This window comes from Nerophis lumbriciformis, linkage group LG34 (genome assembly GCF_033978685.3).
Source record: "Nerophis lumbriciformis linkage group LG34, RoL_Nlum_v2.1, whole genome shotgun sequence".
NCBI lineage: Eukaryota > Metazoa > Chordata > Actinopteri > Syngnathiformes > Syngnathidae > Nerophis > Nerophis lumbriciformis.
In genome coordinates this window covers 20,884,350-20,902,099 of record NC_084581.2, presented here as the reverse complement: position 1 = coordinate 20,902,099, position 17,750 = coordinate 20,884,350, and the positions used below count along the sequence as shown (strand labels likewise).

Here is a 17,750-nt window from a genome sequence, read left to right as displayed (position 1 = left end):
TTTAAGATGGGACTTAAATGCTTCTACTGAGGTAGCATCTCTAATTGTTACCGGGAGGGCATTCCATAGTAAAGAGAGGGCCTCTTTTATTGCAGCCTGCTGTAACTTAGTAGTGTTAGCAAATCATTAAAAAGAAGAAGACGGCGTCGCAATTAGACTAAGATTTTTTCCCCGCCCTGTGGGTCTCGCCGTCAACATGGTCGACAGCTTGTTTTGACTGTAGGAGGCAAACTCACCTCTTACAGACGACTTGATACAAACACCGCTGCGAGGAACTCACAATGGTTTTGTCACTAGATGTATTGAATTTCAACCTCCTTCCTGAGTTGTGCCAACTGAAGGTCTCCACCTAATTACCACAGCTGCCGACCTTGTTGAGATAAACCCCCCAAGGCTATGCCGCTCGCCACCAGGCTGTTAAACAAATACATAATGAGACGCCCAAACTTTGTGTGTCTGCTTGCTCTTGATCAGAACATGCTGGAGGAGCTGGAGGACATTGGTCTGCGTGTGGACAACGTGAGGGACCAGGCTGTCATCCTGATGACCAGCAGGGGGCCTGCCTGCCGGGATGTGGTGGAGCCCAAACTGGCTGAGCTCAACTGCAACTTTGACAAAGTGTCACGGCACATCAAAACGGCCAAGGTACGAAATAATGTGTTCCAGGAGAGTTTTAGCTGTCATATAATCTTCATTTACTGTCCAACGTTATAAAGTGTAAAAATAGACTAGTCACTGTTGAAACTAAAACATAATAGAAAACATAAAAAGTGGATTAAAAGTTGTGTTTGGGGAAGAGTTAGCATTACGACTTGGACTAAAATGCGGTTTTACTATATTGTACTGAGCAGCCCAGACAGTGACACGTGTACTGCTTTACTTTTAATTAGGAAGAAGTAGGTGCAAAAAAAGTAATAGAAAAGACGAAATCCCTGAAATGAATATATGACATCAGCATTTAAAAAAAATATAGTTTAAATTGTACTTTACTGTACTGCACTTTAATACTCATTAGTATTTTAGTACTCATTAGCGATGTCCCAATCAGACAGTCTTTGATCAACTGAAGAACTGCTCAGAACCAAGCTGTGTCCCGGTGTTTACATGCTAAAGATTGTACTCACGTGAAAGATTCCTTCAAAAGTGATGCGCGTTTGGAGAACACAATTATATTTCTTGGTGAAAACATGCAGAAGTTGCATGAATTGAGAGCAAGCTGCAACAAAACGTGCCATCCATCCATCGCGGAAAATAAGCTAAGTTTCTTCCATGTATAATTATCACTGGAGGACTCGAGGAAGAAGAATGGCGATGCATGCTACACGCACGCACACACACACACACACACACACACACACACACACACACACACACACACACACACACACACACACACACACACACACACACACACACACACACACACACACACACACACACGCATGCACGCACACAAACATACTGCTAAAGCTTCAATGTAAAGTAGAGGTGATTGATCCAGATGTCGATACTATCGAAACCCAGTATGGTATCAATATGTAAACTATACTAAAGTGATTATATTGATATTTTTTATTTTCTTACAAAATAATTTTTTGGTCATTTTTATTATTGTTTATAAACTCAGAGAGTGAGTCTATAGGAAGCTTTGAGGGAAAATCCTAAATTTTTTAAATGGAAACCAATAGTCTTTGCTTTTGTTTAGTTATTGTGCACTAGCCATTTTATTAAAATATGTATGTTGCTTTCAGTACTACACATTTAATACATCTGGTTTATAACAATACTAGCATTTTTATTTATTTAATAAGATAAACTTAATAAAAAGGTGTTATTGTGTTTACTTTCTATAAAATATTTCAAATTCTATAATCTATGGTCAAAGTATCGGGTTGTGACTTAAAATTTGATCTGATCTGAGGCCAAAAAAAAAAAAAAAAGATCAGGATCTGAGGCCACAAAATCGGTTTCGGGGTCGCAAGCTAAAAATGTTGATTGTGACATCCCAGGTACTCGCATACAAGCTAGGTCATGTATTCTTGAACTGTTCAACAAGTACCACTGGTGGAAGGCAAGCTCAACATATTTGAAACGCCAGTGATGGTTTTAATGTTTTTATCTTCATATTAGAGAGATATCATTAGAAATAGCTATAGAAATGCAAATAATTAAAGGGGAACTGCACCTTTTTCAGAATTGTGTTTTTTCATACTTGTTTTTGTTTTTTTATGCATTTTTTCTTGTAAACAAACATTATCAAAAGTCAGCTAACAATGGAGCCAATCTATTCCACCTATCCATCCATCCATTTTCTACCGCTTATTCCCTTTGGGGTCGCGGGGGGCGCTGGAGCCTATCTATAAAGGGCTCTAAAAATCCTATATCATTGTTTCATATACAAGCTGTCAGTATATAAAATGTAGTAACAGGGACATTAATGATAACATGTAATATTCAGGTATTTTGCTAATTTTAAGCATACCGCGGCGCATTCATTTCACAGACACATCACAACCTCAGCTTTTCCCTTCAACAACACCGACAACATTACTACTTATGGCAGATTTCATGAGAGACAACAAAGACTACTTTGGGACAAATGATGATCAGAAACCTTATATTTTCTTACCTGAATATAAAGGTGATGATCTACAAGTTTCAGGAGCTGTGTGCGAAACAGATCCAGCTTTAGTGAAACACTAAGCATCATGCAGCAGTATTGCTAAGTGCTAAACAAGAAATACAAACTACGAACAACGTAAAACAATGACTTACTGTACAATGTCTGCTCTCACTGGGATGCCGCTGATGTGATGATGCCGCAAACGAGCATCTTTTCATGTCTTTCTCACCATCTCCGGGTCTACTGTACGAGATGGAAATGGAGTATTGCTGACGGTTTTTGGATGTTTTTTTTATAGGGCTTTATGAGTGTACTCCCAATAGCTGCCATATTATAAGAATTAGAATGCATAAAAAAAGAAAAACATAATTATGTTTTTGTCTTACATAGGGATTGTGAAGGATAGGCAGAAATACCCCCCAAAAAGTGCAGTTCTTCTGTAAGCATTTGCTGATATTTGCCCAAACTAAACTAGTCTTTAATTAGATATTGTTTTAAAACTAATTATCTGCAAGTACAAGCCACATATTAGAAGCTAAGATGTAAGGTAGCAAAAATTATATTTACAAAGCAAATACATTGTTGAGGTGGTACTTGGTGTAAGTTGGGTTACATTATCAGTTTTTTTGTATTTTAAATGCAGATGGTGAGCAATTTGGAGTCAAGAGGTGTTGATGTGAACGAGGAAGTGCCCCAGCAGGTAAAAGCCTGTCTCACACTAATCTCTGTATTAAATATACATTTAAATGAATAAAGTGATGATTTTTCCCATCTAGATCCTTTATAATTCGGAGACCAAGATAGAGACTGCTGATGATCTGCCCCCCAGTGAGGTGCAGGTGTTCCAGGTCAAGCTCCAGAACACACTCCGGGCCCTGCAGCGGGACCACCAGGACCCTGCAATCAACCCGGATGATGACAAGGTACACAAACTAGATTTGAGTTTCTGCTTTTGGACGTTTCATGAAAAGTCCTTCCTCTGCTCCTGTGCTTTGATTTGACAATTCAAGGCCTAACACGTCTGGAATTCAGCCTGCGTTATCAATGTTTATGACACTAATCACACTCGTGTGGCCAATCCCAAGCAAGGTCAATGTCCCAGTGTCTTTTAAAACTAAATTCGTTTATTGCAGCGACACTGTTGCTTTCTGCTGGTGTCTCTGGAGCTCCTTGCTCCACATTTCTCACGCTCGTCTTTTTGCACCAGATGGACGAGGAGAAAGCCAGCGTGGAAGAACTGCTGCGAAGAGGAGAAGATCTGCTGCAGCAAACTTCAGACGAGGTCCAGAGGGAGGAATTGAGGCTCCTGCTGCTCCGGCTTCGGAACCAGTACTCCGCTCACAGGGTTCGATATCCAAGAGAGGCCGCCCTTTGTGCGCTGCTGCAGTTTGCTCTTCAAAGTTTGTGTGTTTTAGGAGTTAAGACTGCTAAGAAGCAGGCATCTAGAAGCAGAGTCGTCCCACACTATCACACAGCAGATAGAAGACGCCTCGGTAGAGGTGAGCTCAATTTGATGACGTCTCTTCTGGATTCAGTGCAGTTGTTTTAAGTCTCTTTTTGAACGGTGTAAGGACATGCAGTCGGGAGTGGACAGCAGCCGCGCTACCTCACACAGCCCATCCAGCTACTTGCTGGACATCAACAAAGTGCTGCTCGCCATGGCCGACAATGAGTTGCTGCTCAACTCGTCCGAGCTCAGCAGCGGGCTCTATGAAGACTTCTCCAGCCAGGAAGACACACTCAGGGTCAGTCTGACTTGTCTTCTTCATGCTTTCAATACATTCATCTATCCATTTTCTACCGCTTGTCACTTTCGGGATCGCGGGGGGTGCTGGAGCCTATCTCAGCTGCATTCGGGCGGAAGGCGGTGTACACCCTGGACAAGTCGCCACCTCATCGCAGGGCCAACACAGATAGACAACAGTCACACTCACATTCACGCACTCGGGCCAAATACAATATAAATAAAATATATACAACTGCAAGAAGTAGTCATTAGCTGCGTTTCCATTACCCCTAGAACTGCGCAAAAATCTAAATATCGCAATAAGAAACTGGTAATGGAAACACCCATATTTCAAAAAACCTGTCAAAAATCGCTAAAATATATTGAAGTTTTTCGCAAAAGCATGAGTGAAACACTTTTTTCGTATTTAGAGAGCACTTAAACACCAAACCGGCGGGTCACCAATGCGGGACAACTACGGCAGATGGGTCGTCTTGGTCTCGCTTCCGATCGGTCGGCCCGGGGCAAGCAAGGCGGCACCGCCGCATCGAGCCGTCTCGCGGGTACATTCCCCGCAATAGAGCCCGACCCGCAGGCTCGGAGAGGCCCACATGCCCCGACAAGTTTCAAGGTGTCCGTAAGGATATTGCTTTTAAGCGATCACCTGCTGCTTTTGTCATCACGTCATCTATTAATTGAACATTAAGAAAACGGCAACAATGTATTTTGTAAGCAAAACATAAAGCGTCATCATTTTCAAATATAACTGTTAATAAGGAAATAATAAAAACAAATGTAGTGAATATCGTTACCTGGATGTGATTTTAGGCCACCTTTTGGCTTTAAAAAACATATCAAACAGATGTGCCAGAGACTTAAGTACAATATAAAAATGTTTAAATTTATCAGGAATTCATTAACACTGCAGGCAGATCAACTTTATTTTAATGCAATGATTATGTCTCATTTTTATTATTGTATAACATGTTGGTCCCAGGCAAGGAAAGTGACACTGAGGTCATTGGAAACCTTGCACAAACAATCGCTCAAAATCCTTGACCGAAAACCACAACCCCACCATCACTGTTTAATTCTTCGAAAATATAGATTGTTACATTTTGCTAACATTTAAAGATTAGCATCAATACGAATGGCCCACCGAATCCTAAATAACACTGCACCAGCGCCACTTAAGCACTTTGTCCAGTTTACATCTGCTGTGACAACTAGAAACACACGAGCCTCCACCGGGGGGCAGTGTAGCATACCCAGATGTAAAACCTCTTTTGCACAATCAGCCTTTTCATATAAAGAGATAAAGGAATGGAACGACCTCACAACAAACTTGAAAAGTCTAACAGATTATTTTTTATTCACAATTGAACTTAAAAAGTGGCTTTGGAGAAATCAAAGTTGCTCACATGGTCACTGAGGTGGGCACTATGTTTTACATGTCAACTTAATGTGTATTATGTGTATTAATTTATGCATGAGAAAACACCCTTTAATGGAAACAACTACAAGTTGCAAATTTACTTTGTCAAAATTTTAGGAATATCGCTTTTATTTTGTGAAAAACTTCAATGGAAACGCAGCTGTCTTCTGTTTTTGTAGACCATCAGTGAAAACCTGGAGCGTATCAGAGAGCAGGTGACCGGCATCCAAGAGCGCCACCCGGACGTCATCCCGGGTGCTTCGCCCGCAGAGGTCTCTCAGGTGGAAGACGGTCTCACACAGCTGAACGCCGAATGGGACCGCCTTAACCGCATGTACAACCAACGTAAAGGGTGAGAATGCACCACTGCTGCTTTGAAAACCTGCCATTTAAAAGTCAACATGGGTAATATCTGGCACTTGGCTTCCACGGAGTGGAGCCTCGAGTATTGGCCAATACCAATATTGAGCCGATACGATATCAGCACAAATCATACATACTTTTATTTTGTAGTGTGTAATGTTAGAAAATCATCATCATCAATCTCTATTTGCAGACCTTAAGATCCATTACACACATAAAAACACAATACAAAACATTCAAAACAAAACAATAAAACTTTAAAAACAAAACAATATAAAGGCCAAATGTCAGTTTCTGACATACAAACATGTGTGCCAATGATTCCACAGTCCAGATGAGTACCTAACAGAACTGCGAGCAGGATCCGTTATCACAGTGATTATGTCATTTTCAGACTCAGATGCCCTACACATAAACTTAAACATAAGGTTGCATAGCAACGCAGAGAAAGTGGGCACCCCAACACTAACAAACATCTGGCTTGTACTGGAGCTTCTTGGAATTCCCAGGAGCAGCCTCATACAATCATTATAAGCAACCTGCAGCTTCTGTATGCTTTTCTGCTTATACTTTACCCACAGGGGGGCAGTATACAGAGGAGTGCAATAGGCTCTGAATAAGTTTATCTTTACATCATCCATACAATAATTACATTTCTTTCTCAGCATGTTGCATATTTTAAGCCATAATCTGTACATATAAACATTCAAAATGTTTGCTTTAGTAAAATTAGTTAAAAAAAAAAAAAAAAGGTAGGTTTAAACAGAGCATATTTAATATTAACTGTCTGAAATTGACTTTAAGTTTAAGTGGAGTGATAATTGTTTTTTTGGTGACACCTAGTAGCCACAATAATGAATTAGGTTAAGCTTATGACTCAGTAAGTTGAATGATGTGGACACACTTGTTACTGGATACTCTCTACTACACTTCTGCCTTGGAGACTTTATATGTTTAAGTATTATGCAACTATAATCATTTCATACTTGTTTAAATTGACAAATTCCATGTTTTAGAGGACAGTATTGTTAAATTGGGGACACTTATTAATTATGTCGAAGCTTGTGTGCTATTGTGTGCCTGTAGCCTCCCAATCAGTATCAATCAATATTATTTATTTAACCAGGTAAACACTCATTGAGATTAAAATATATTTTCCAAGAGTGACCTAGCCAAGAGGGCAGCACAACAAAAGACACAAAGGAACAACAAAATCGGCAGCAGTCACAGTTACTTACATATATTAACATGAAAATGTAATAGGTCAAAACAATGTATACAATGTTTCAGTAAAAACAACTTAAAAACAAGTACAATGCCCAAAAGAAACAGTTTCTTGATCATTTAAATGGCCTGAAATTCCCCCAAAGTGACCAGCTCAGATGCTTAAGATCCTTTTGTAAATTATTCCATAAACATAACCGTATCTGAAAGATTTTCTTTCCAAGATTTGTGTTGGCTCTAGGAACGTTTTAATGTTTACATTTTGTGAATGACTTGACTAAAATACAAGAAAATGTCTAACTTGTGTGCTTATTGGAGGACCTTTAGAGGTTATTATTATTATTAGCCTTTATTTAACCAGGTAAAATCCCATTGAGATCAAAGATCTCTTTTCCAAGGGAGACCTGGCCAAGAGGGCAGCAGCAAGGCTACATTTAAAACAGTAAACAAATACATAAAACATCACATTTACAACATTAAAACAAAGCACATGTGCATACAGACAAGGTAGACTACAGTCCTTTCACAGAAGCTTTAAACTCATTCAACGTAACTAGGGTTTGAAGTTTAATATTCGATTGTAGGTTATTCCAAGCCTTCGGTGCTGAAAACCTAAATGCTTTCTTGCCCAGTTCAGTTCTTACTTTGGGGACGACAAATTGCAGAACATTCATTGAACGAAGATTGTGACTTCCTTGTTTCTTTGTTAAAAGACAAGACAGATAAGATGGAGTGATACCCAGAATGGTTTTGTAGATGAAAACATACCAATGACTGAGGCGTCGAGCACATAAAGATGTCCAGTTAACCATTGAGTATAACACACAATGGTGAGTAAGGGGAGCGCAGTTGGTGATGAATCTCAGTGCCCCGTGGTACACACTATCCAGCTTGTGGAGACAACCAGCAGCAGCATTCATGTACAACACATCTCCATAGTCAATAACAGGTAAAAAGGTTGTTTCCACCAATTTCTGTTTCACAGTAAAAGAAAAGCAAGACTTGTTTCTATAATAAAATCCCAGTAAAAGTTTCAGTTTTTTTACAACATACTGAATGTGCTCCTTAAAACTCAAGTGGTCATCAATTAAAAATCCTAAATATTTAAAAGCAGATACTAACATAATTTGTTGCCCATTTCTGGTTAAAATGTTCTCACACAGTGCTGATCTTACAGTATTTGATGTGGTAAAGAGCATACACTTTGTTTTCTCTGCATTTAAAACCAATTGAAGATAGCAAAGTTGTTCGTGTGCTCTGTCAAATGCATGTAGATATTTAAAAGCCTTAGGTTAACTGGCTGTCCAACTTTGCACAAGTAAACACAATGCAGGACTGCTTGTATCAGAACTTATATCGGAAAGTTTAGATGCAGGCAGATATAATACAATGCTTTTATTTTTGCTGATATCAGAACGATATGCGATATCAGTATCCAGGCAGGTTCGTGTTTTTAAACTTTAATTTTTGTGTCAAAATATCACTTCTGCGTGTTTTTTTTTTATATATAAAAAAATATACAGTCCCGGTAAAAAGTTTGGACACACCTTCTCATTCAATGATTTCTTTATTTTTAAGACTATTTACATTGTAGATTGTCACTGAAGGCATCAAAACTATGAATGTTATGTACTTAACAAAAAAAGGTGAAATAACTGAAAACAGGTTTATATTCTAGTTGCTTTAAAATAGCCACCCTTTGCTCTGATTACTGCTTTGCACACTCTTGGCATTCTCTTGATGAGCTTCAAGAGGTAGTCACCTGAAATGGTTTTCACTTCACAGGTGTGCTTGAAGCTCATCGAGAGAACGCCAAGAGTGTACAAAGCGGCAATCAGAGCAAAGGGTGGCTATTTTGAAGAAACTAGAATATAAAACCTGTTTTCAGTTATTTCACCTTTTTTTGTTAAGTACATAATTCCACGTGTGTTCATTCATTGTTTTGATGCCTTCAGTGACAATCTACAATGTAAATAATCATGAAAATGAAGAAAACCCATTGAATGACGAGCAGGCGTGTCCAAACTTTTGGCCTGTACTGTATATAAAGCGAACACAATTTGTTGAACGCTTGCCTTAGCAGCAGGTACTTGCCGTTCCTTTTGCCTAAACCCCTCACTGAGTTGAGAACGGGGAGACGATCAGGATCACGGAAACAAGCTCGCAAGTTAGCTAACCATCGAGCTAGCTTTCTTGTTGCCTCTGTTCGCTCTCCGAGCCACAATGGTGGTAGCTGTTCTCTTTGCTGCTAATCCTATTTGGATGAATACATTTCAAAAACTGTTAGTATTTATCAGTTGCCAGCGAGAAGGTATATTTTGGACGTAACTGATGTAAACAGAGGTCACGACATCAGAAGTATATTACCTGAGGGGGCGTGGCTACAGGATAGAGTTGCCAAATAGGAAACGTTTTCTGACTTCTTGGCATGCATGTTATATCCATCCATCCATCCATCTTCTTCCGCTTATCCGAGGTCGGGTCGCGGGGGCAGCAGCCTAAGCAGGGAAGCCCAGACTTCCCTCTCCCCAGCCACTTCGTCCAGCTCCTCCCGGGGGATCCCGAGGCGTTCCCAGGCCAGCCGGGAGACATAGTCTTCCCAACGTGTCCTGGGTCTTCCTCGTGGCCTCCTACCGGTCGGACATGCCCTAAACACCTCCTTAGGGAGGCGCTCGGGTGGCATCCTGACCAGATGCCCGAACCACCTCATCTGGCTCCTCTCGATGCGGAGGAGCAGCGGCTTTACTTTGAGCTCCCCCCGGATGACAGAGCTTCTCACCCTATCTCTAAGGGAGAGCCCCGCCACCCGGCGGAGGAAACTCATTTCGGCCGCTTGTACCCGTGATCTTGTCCTTTCGGTCATAACCCAAAGCTCATGACCATAGGTGAGGATGGGAACGTAGATCGACCGGTAAATTGAGAGCTTTGCCTTCCGGCTCAGCTCCTTCTTCACCACAACGGATCGATACAGCGTCCGCATTACTGAAGACGCCGCACCGATCCGCCTGTCGATCTCACGATCCACTCTTCCCTCACTCGTGAACAAGACTCCGAGGTACTTGAACTCCTCCACTTGGGGCAAGATCTCCTCCCCAACCTGGAGATGGCACTCCACCCTTTTCCGGGCGAGAACCATGGACTCGGACTTGGAGGTGCTGATTCTCATCCCAGTCGCTTCACACTCAGCTGCGAACCGATCCAGTGAGAGCTGAAGATCCTGGCCAGATGAAGCCATCAGGACCAAATCATCTGCAAAAAGCAGAGACCTAATCCTGCAGCCACCAAACCGGATCCCCTCAACGCCTTGACTGCGCCTAGAAATTCTGTCCATAAAAGTTATGAACAGAATCGGTGACAAAGGGCAGCCTTGGCGGAGTCCAACCCTCACCGGAAACGTGTCCGACTTACTGCCGGCAATGCGAACCAAGCTCTGACACTGATCATACAGGGAGCGGACCGCCACAATCAGACAGTCCGAAACCCCATACTCTCTGAGCACTCCCCACAGGACTTCCCGAGGGACACGGTCGAATGCCTTCTCCAAGTCCACAAAGCACATGTAGACTGGTTGGGCAAACTCCCATGCACCCTCAAGGACCCTGCCGAGAGTATAGAGCTGGTCCACAGTTCCACGACCAGGACGAAAACCACACTGTTCCTCCTGAATCCGAGGTTCGACTATCCGGCGTAGCCTCCTCTCCAGTACACCTGAATAGACCTTACCGGGAAGGCTGAGGAGTGTGATCCCACGATAGTTAGAACACACCCTCCGGTTCCCCTTTTTAAAGAGAGGAACCACCACCCCGGTCTGCCAATCCAGAGGTACTGCCCCCGATGTCCACGCGATGCTGCAGAGTCTTGTCAACCAAGACAGCCCTACAGCATCCAGAGCCTTAAGGAACTCCGGGCGGATCTCATCCACCCCCGGGGCCTTGCCACCGAGGAGCTTTTTAACTACCTCAGCAACCTCAGCCCCAGAAATAGGAGAGCCCACCACAGATTCCTCAGGCACTGCTTCCTCATAGGAAGACGTGTTGGTGGGATTGAGGAGGTCTTCGAAGTATTCCCTCCACCGATCCACAACTTCCGCAGTCGAGGTCAGCAGAACACCATGCATGTTATAGAATTTTAAATTACACTTTCAATTATAAAAATGTTAGTAAATTATCTCCTATAAACACTAAAAATATTTTGTACATTACATGGGCCATGTAAGTGTCAAAAGGACAGTCAAAATTGGTTGGTAGATGAGAATAAATTTAAAGGTAAAATATAGTGTAGAAATGCACCCAATTGCAGGAAATGGAGTCTTGATTTAAAAAAAAATGATTTCGGGGCTTGCGTGTCAGCACTTGGTGTTGATAGAGGGTTTCCTCTTTTTCTCTCAAAGAGTGCTCACATGCCTGGTATCGGATCAGGACACCCATATTGCTTACACTAGTTTAAAATTGTACCTTACACACTTGCTAATGCTATTAAATTAGGGAGTGTTTCTAAACTTTTGACTGGTACACCATTAACATGGCATTTTCATTGCAGTGTCTTTAGAATATACTATATCAATGAAACTTGGATATTCTTCAGAGTAGTCAGTGTGCAGCTTATATAGCATGTACACTAATGTGAATGTATAGATTTGCTATCCACTGAAAATGGTTTAGCACACATCCATTAATTTCTGGATACACAACACGTCACAGTGGACATTGTGTCCATAGTGTCAACATTTTGGGATTGCTATGTTGAATGTGTGCCAATTTCCAGAGGGAGGGGCTTATGCTCCGCTTCAGAATGTCACAGTACTATTAGAATTCATGTTTCCCTTTAATGTACCGCATCTCCTGTAAATAATCATTAACTTAGAATTTATAGGCAGCAACACATTGCAAAAAAGTTGGCACAGGGTCATTTTTACCACTGTGTTACATGGCCTTTCCTTTTAACAACACTCAGTAAACGTTTGGGGACTGAGGAGACCAATTTTTGAAGCTTTTCAGGTGGAATTCTTTCCCATTCTTGCTTGATGTACAGTTTAAGTTGTTCAACAGTCTGGGGTCTCCGTTGTGGTATTTTAGGCTTCATATTGCGCCACACATTTTCAATAGAAGACAGATCTGGACTACAGGCAGGCCAGTCTAGTACCTGCACTCTTTTACTATGAAGCTACGCTGTTGTAACACGTGGTTTGGCATTGTCTTGCTGAAATAAGTAAGGGCGTCCATGATAACAACATATGTTGGTTGCCAACAACCTGTATGTACCTTTCAGCATTAATGGTGCCTTCACTTTGCGCCTATAACAATCCGGATGTTTCTTTTCCTCTTTGTTCCGGAGGACACGACGTCCAAAGTTTCCAAAAACATTTTGAAACGTGGAATCGTCAGACCACAGAACACTTTTCCACTTTGTATCAGTCCATCTTAGATGAACTCGGGCCCAGCGAAGCCGGCGGAGTTTCTGGGTGTGGTTGATAAATGGCTTTTGCTTCGCATAGTAGAGTTTTAACTTGCACTTACAGATGTAGAGACAAACTGTCGTTACTGACAGTGGTTTTGTGATGTGATCTGAGCCCATGTGGTGATATCCTTTACAAACTGATGTCCCTTTTTGATGCAGTACCGCCTGAGAGATCAAAGGTCACGGGCATTCAATGTTACGTGCAGTGATTTCTCCAGATTCTCTGAACCTTTTGATGATATTACGGACCGTACATGGTGAAATCTTTAAATTCCTTGCAATAGCTCGTTGAGAAATGTTGTTCTTAAACTGTTGGACAATTTGCTCATGCATTTGTTCACAAAGTGGTCACCCTCGCTCCATCCTTATTTGTGAATGACTGAGCATTTTCATGGAAGCTGCTTTTGTTCCCAACTAGCCTGTTCACCTTTGGGATGTTCCATATAAGTGTTTGATGAGCATTCCTCAACTTTCTCTGTCTTTTTTGCCACTTGTGCCAGCTTTTTTGAAACATGTTGCAGGCTTTAAATTCCAAATGAGATAACATTTGCCAAAAATAACGTTTTCCAGTTCGAACGTTAAGTGTTTTGTCTTTGCAGTCTATTCAATTGAATATAGGTTGAAAAGGATTTGCAAATCATTGTGTTTTGTTTTTATTTACAAATTACACAACGTGCCAACTTCACTGGTTTTGGGGTTTGTATATGCGGCCCTTGCTAGATACAGTTTGGACACCCTTCATTTAGTCAACACATGTTGAGTCATTTAAAGCAGATAGTAAATGTGTACTGCTATGCAAGCTGTACACTGACTTATCTAAATCATGTCCAAATTTTATAGTATTGTAACTTGAGAAGATGCTAGCTGTTATGTGAGGGGTTTACTCACATTAGCGAGATACTGTATCTTCTGAAATCACCACAGGACCTCAGGGTGTCATGAAGTCAAACAGTTGGTGTATAGTTGATAAAATGACCCATTTAAACTCATATCCTTGCCTCTCCTAACAGATCATTGCTCTGCCGCAGGAAATAGCCCTCATGTGCAATATAAAGCTCTTTTTTTCTCCCTCTCGTTTGTCAGTTGAACTAATCAGCCTCTCGGTCCAGGTTGATTTATTTAGTAAGGTGCACATTTCTCCTTTCTATAAACTACCGTTTGGTGGTGTGATTTCCATGTGGCTCTGTATTAAAAGTAAAATAAAGCATCGCCATCGTTCTGCAGGAGCTTTGACCGCGCTGTCGAGGAATGGAGGCAGTTCCACTGTGACATGAATGACCTGAGCCAGTGGCTGGCTGACACCGAGAGACTGCTGCTCTCTGATGGACCCGAGGGACAGTTGGACCTGGATTCTTTGCGGCACCACCAAGCGGTCAGTGGAAGAAGAAGCGTGCCCAAGTTCCAAGCTGTTATTCCCATGTTATGCTGTTTATAAGTTTTAAAAATTAGTAGCTGCATGATAATTGCACTCTATTCCCTGTGGTGGGAGGATGCTTTTACAATGCATCTACCAAACAGACTATACATCCATCATAGTCATTATGCACTCGGGCTGTAACGATGAATTGATTAAAACGATTAATTCGATGAGACAAACGCTTTGATTTAAACTGTGTTGCTTCGATTAATCGTTTAATGAGTGTAACTAATACAAATTTATAAAATCGGGGCCACATAAAAGAAGGTAAATCAAGTTCAAAAGAAGGTAAGGGGTAAATAAAAGGTAAAGGTAAAAGATTACAAGAAGGAAAAGGGAAAACGTTAAAAGAAGGTCAGTAGAAGGCAAAAGAAGGTAAAAAGGTCAAACAAGTTAAATAGATGGTAAAATATGGTAAAAGAAGGCAAAGGGTAAATCGAAATAAAAGGTCAATAAAAGGTACAAGAAGGTAAATAAAATGTAAAAGAAAGTAAATAGAAGGCAAAAGAAGATAAATAAAAGGTAATAGAAGGTAAATAGAAATTAAAATAGGGTAAATGGAACGTAATGAAGGTTATGCCAAGTTGAACAATCTTTATTTTAATTATCCATCCATCCATTTTCTACCGCTTGTCCCATATGGGGTCATGAGGGGTGCTGGAGCCTATCCCAGCTGCACATGGGCGGAAGGCGGGGTACACCCTCGCAGGACCGCATCTTTTTTTAACTATTTCACCTAAAATACACATTAAGGCTATAAAGTGTGTTTTATTTGATTATTCCATTAATCAAACAAACTAATCAATAGATTACTTGATTACTAAAATAATCGATAGCTGCAGTCCTATTATGCACAACAAGGAAGTTATTGAGTTAGATGAGAGCGATGTTTAGTTTGTAAATCTTGAACTAAACCCATGTTTCCACGGTTGGTAAGCGCGGACGAGAGGATTAAATGACACAGTTTGCTGCCTCAACTTTAAACTAATTTCTTCTGTGCCTCAACAAGTGTCTTGATGAGTTCAGCGTGCGCTGGAATTGAACAATTGGATTTCTGAACAAAATGGAGTTTAGCATTGGATTTGAACCACTAGTTTTTTCTCTCTGTGTTACTGATCCTTAAATTTTGTACAATAGGAGCTAGAGGAAGGCCTGTCAAGCCAACAACCCGTCCTAACCGGATTATCCCGCACCGGAGAGCGCATCATCGGCCAGTTGTCCTCCCCAGATGGCCCTCTCCTGGAAGAGAAGCTTCACACCCTGAGTCAGCGATGGAGGGCTGTCAACCGCAAGGTTCTTGACCGGCAGCGCAGGTATCCATGGCAACGTCATGTAAATGAGTTTGACTGAAAAAAGGGAGATTGTAACGATATCTACTTTTAGCAGCGCCTTCATTTGCATGTCTGGATATATTATTAAAAGTTTGGGCTTTACAGCATTGACCAGCACTGAGGTCAGCACTTCCTCCCCATCTTCTTTGTTTCCTTATCAAGCGTGCTCAATTAGTCGCTAGCGCTAATTTAAATGTAAATTTAAGGATTACGCCTGCAACCCGGGGGAAATGGAGATCCCAATCTAGGTAAATAATGCATGCGTGTGTGTGTCTGTACGTCTAGGCTGGCGGGAGGAGATCCGGCCCTGACAGACCTGGTGAGAAGAAGCGAGGATTTGGCTTTATGGCTGCGGCAGGCAGAAGACGCCCTCGGCACCCTTCCTGTTACCTCCACGGACCAAAACCTCAAAGAACTTAAGGTAGGATCAAGAAAAATGCTGTATTTACTTCAATTGTACTCAACTGCGGAGAGTATCGAGCATGTATTTAAAGATGAGGCCTTTACTTGATCACAGCCATGCCCAATTGCGTGACGTGTTTTAACAGGAGTGGGAAGTGTTAAACATGTCGTACAGCTAACTGTGTTCCATCACAGATTAAAAGACAAGATTAGCACATGCGGTAAAGCTGTAAAACCATGCCAAAGTGTGTTTAATTTGTGTCATTACATAATTTGTTACTTTTTTCCAACTCAGTTCCATATGCTTTGCAGAAAGAATAAAGACAGTTTTTTTCTTCCTTTTGCAAGCTGTGGACATGCTAACTAGTTCCACTTACAGTAGGTATTGTATATTAAAGCCATGTCATTATAGGATAAATGACACACCCTGTGAATCTGTTTAAGGAAATACAATATACTATCTTTTTAGCCCTCATTGCCAACAGATAACTGCATCCTGGAATCCCCCTTGATTAGCTTTTACTCTTTTTTTCTTACACTTTCCTCCAATCAATAGTGTCTAATAAGATAAATTACTGGAGTGTTTTTCTTTGCAGGCGTTAGCAATGGAGATGGACGCACACAATGAACATCTGGGTTGGTTGAACAAGCACGCCCCTCAGATCCTCGCCAGTTCTACTGTGAGCCCGCAGAGCAGGGAGCAGCACGTCACCAAGCTTCGAGCCATCAACCTTAATTGGAGCAAGGTGGGACACACATAGGGCTACTAAAGGTTAGCATGTAAAAATACGTGCAAACTTGATAGCACATGCCAAGCTGATCTACTAAACTTGTGAGCAGAGTATTGCGTCTCCTAAAGGGGTAATATTTTGAAATGTTTCAACATTTAAATCACTTCCTTGTGGTTTACGTAACATGTCTTGGTGGACCTTTGGTCTACATTTTGCCTAGATTATGTCTATCTTCAAGCCGCTCTTTGTTTCTTCAGGATGCACTGTTTTGTGGGCGGTCCTATTAACGTGCCTCCACTTTGACTGCGTCTGCTCCCCATCAGCCATATTGTCATTTTTACCACTTCCAAATGGAGTTTACTGAAAGATTTAATATAGAACTATACACTATTTTGTATTAGAAATGGCAACAGCGGAGGATTTTAGCATGCATGTGCATGCACGAGCCAGTCTGCCCCACAACAAGAGGATAGAGAAAAAGAAGGAACTTATTGACTACATTGTCAGACTAAAGCTGGGGGATATATCGATATACTCGATATATCACGGGTTTGTCTCTGTGCGATATAGAAAATGACTATATCGTGATATTCGAGTATACGTTCTCACGCAGTTGCTTTTAGCTGCGGGCATTACACTACAGGCTCTTCTCACTCTTTCTTGTCTCTCCTTCTCACAGACACTTAAAAAAGCGCACCTTCTTACATACGTCACATACTGTACGTATACGCCCTCGCGGAGCAGAGAGGTAGCGACATGGTAACGTTAGCTGTAGGTAGTGCGAGAGGTAATACGAGAGAGAGAAGGTGCGAATCTGGTAACAAATGAAGGAAGAAGAATGAATTCCCAAGAAAAACAGCAGGGGGTCCATCGTCTGGCGGTGGTTTGGCTTCAAGCGGGAATATGTCGAACAGACAACCGTAATTTGTCAAGTGTGGGGCAAAAGCGTTGCTACAAAAAGTAGCATTACTGCTAATTTGTAGCATCATTTGAAAAGTCACCCGCTGGAGAATGAAGAGTGCTTGACACTCCGCATGTCAA

At 41.5% G+C, this 17,750-nt stretch overlaps 1 protein-coding gene across 8 annotated transcripts in view; it reads left to right on the top strand.

Annotated features, from left to right (window-relative positions):
* The window catches only part of utrn (utrophin), a 430,508-nt gene that overhangs the window by 155,549 nt on the left and 257,209 nt on the right, over positions 1 to 17,750 (top strand). For all 8 annotated transcript variants that reach the window (XM_061929658.2, XM_061929664.2, XM_061929663.2 and 5 more), the window contains 11 exons: positions 475 to 645; positions 3,267 to 3,323; positions 3,400 to 3,546; positions 3,831 to 3,968; positions 4,039 to 4,122; positions 4,195 to 4,368; positions 5,964 to 6,136; positions 14,053 to 14,200; positions 15,383 to 15,558; positions 15,862 to 15,997; positions 16,575 to 16,724. In XM_061929658.2, the coding sequence (XP_061785642.2) occupies positions 475 to 645; positions 3,267 to 3,323; positions 3,400 to 3,546; positions 3,831 to 3,968; positions 4,039 to 4,122; positions 4,195 to 4,368; positions 5,964 to 6,136; positions 14,053 to 14,200; positions 15,383 to 15,558; positions 15,862 to 15,997; positions 16,575 to 16,724 (1,554 nt within the window). The remainder of the gene's footprint in view (positions 1 to 474; positions 646 to 3,266; positions 3,324 to 3,399; positions 3,547 to 3,830; positions 3,969 to 4,038; positions 4,123 to 4,194; positions 4,369 to 5,963; positions 6,137 to 14,052; positions 14,201 to 15,382; positions 15,559 to 15,861; positions 15,998 to 16,574; positions 16,725 to 17,750) is intronic.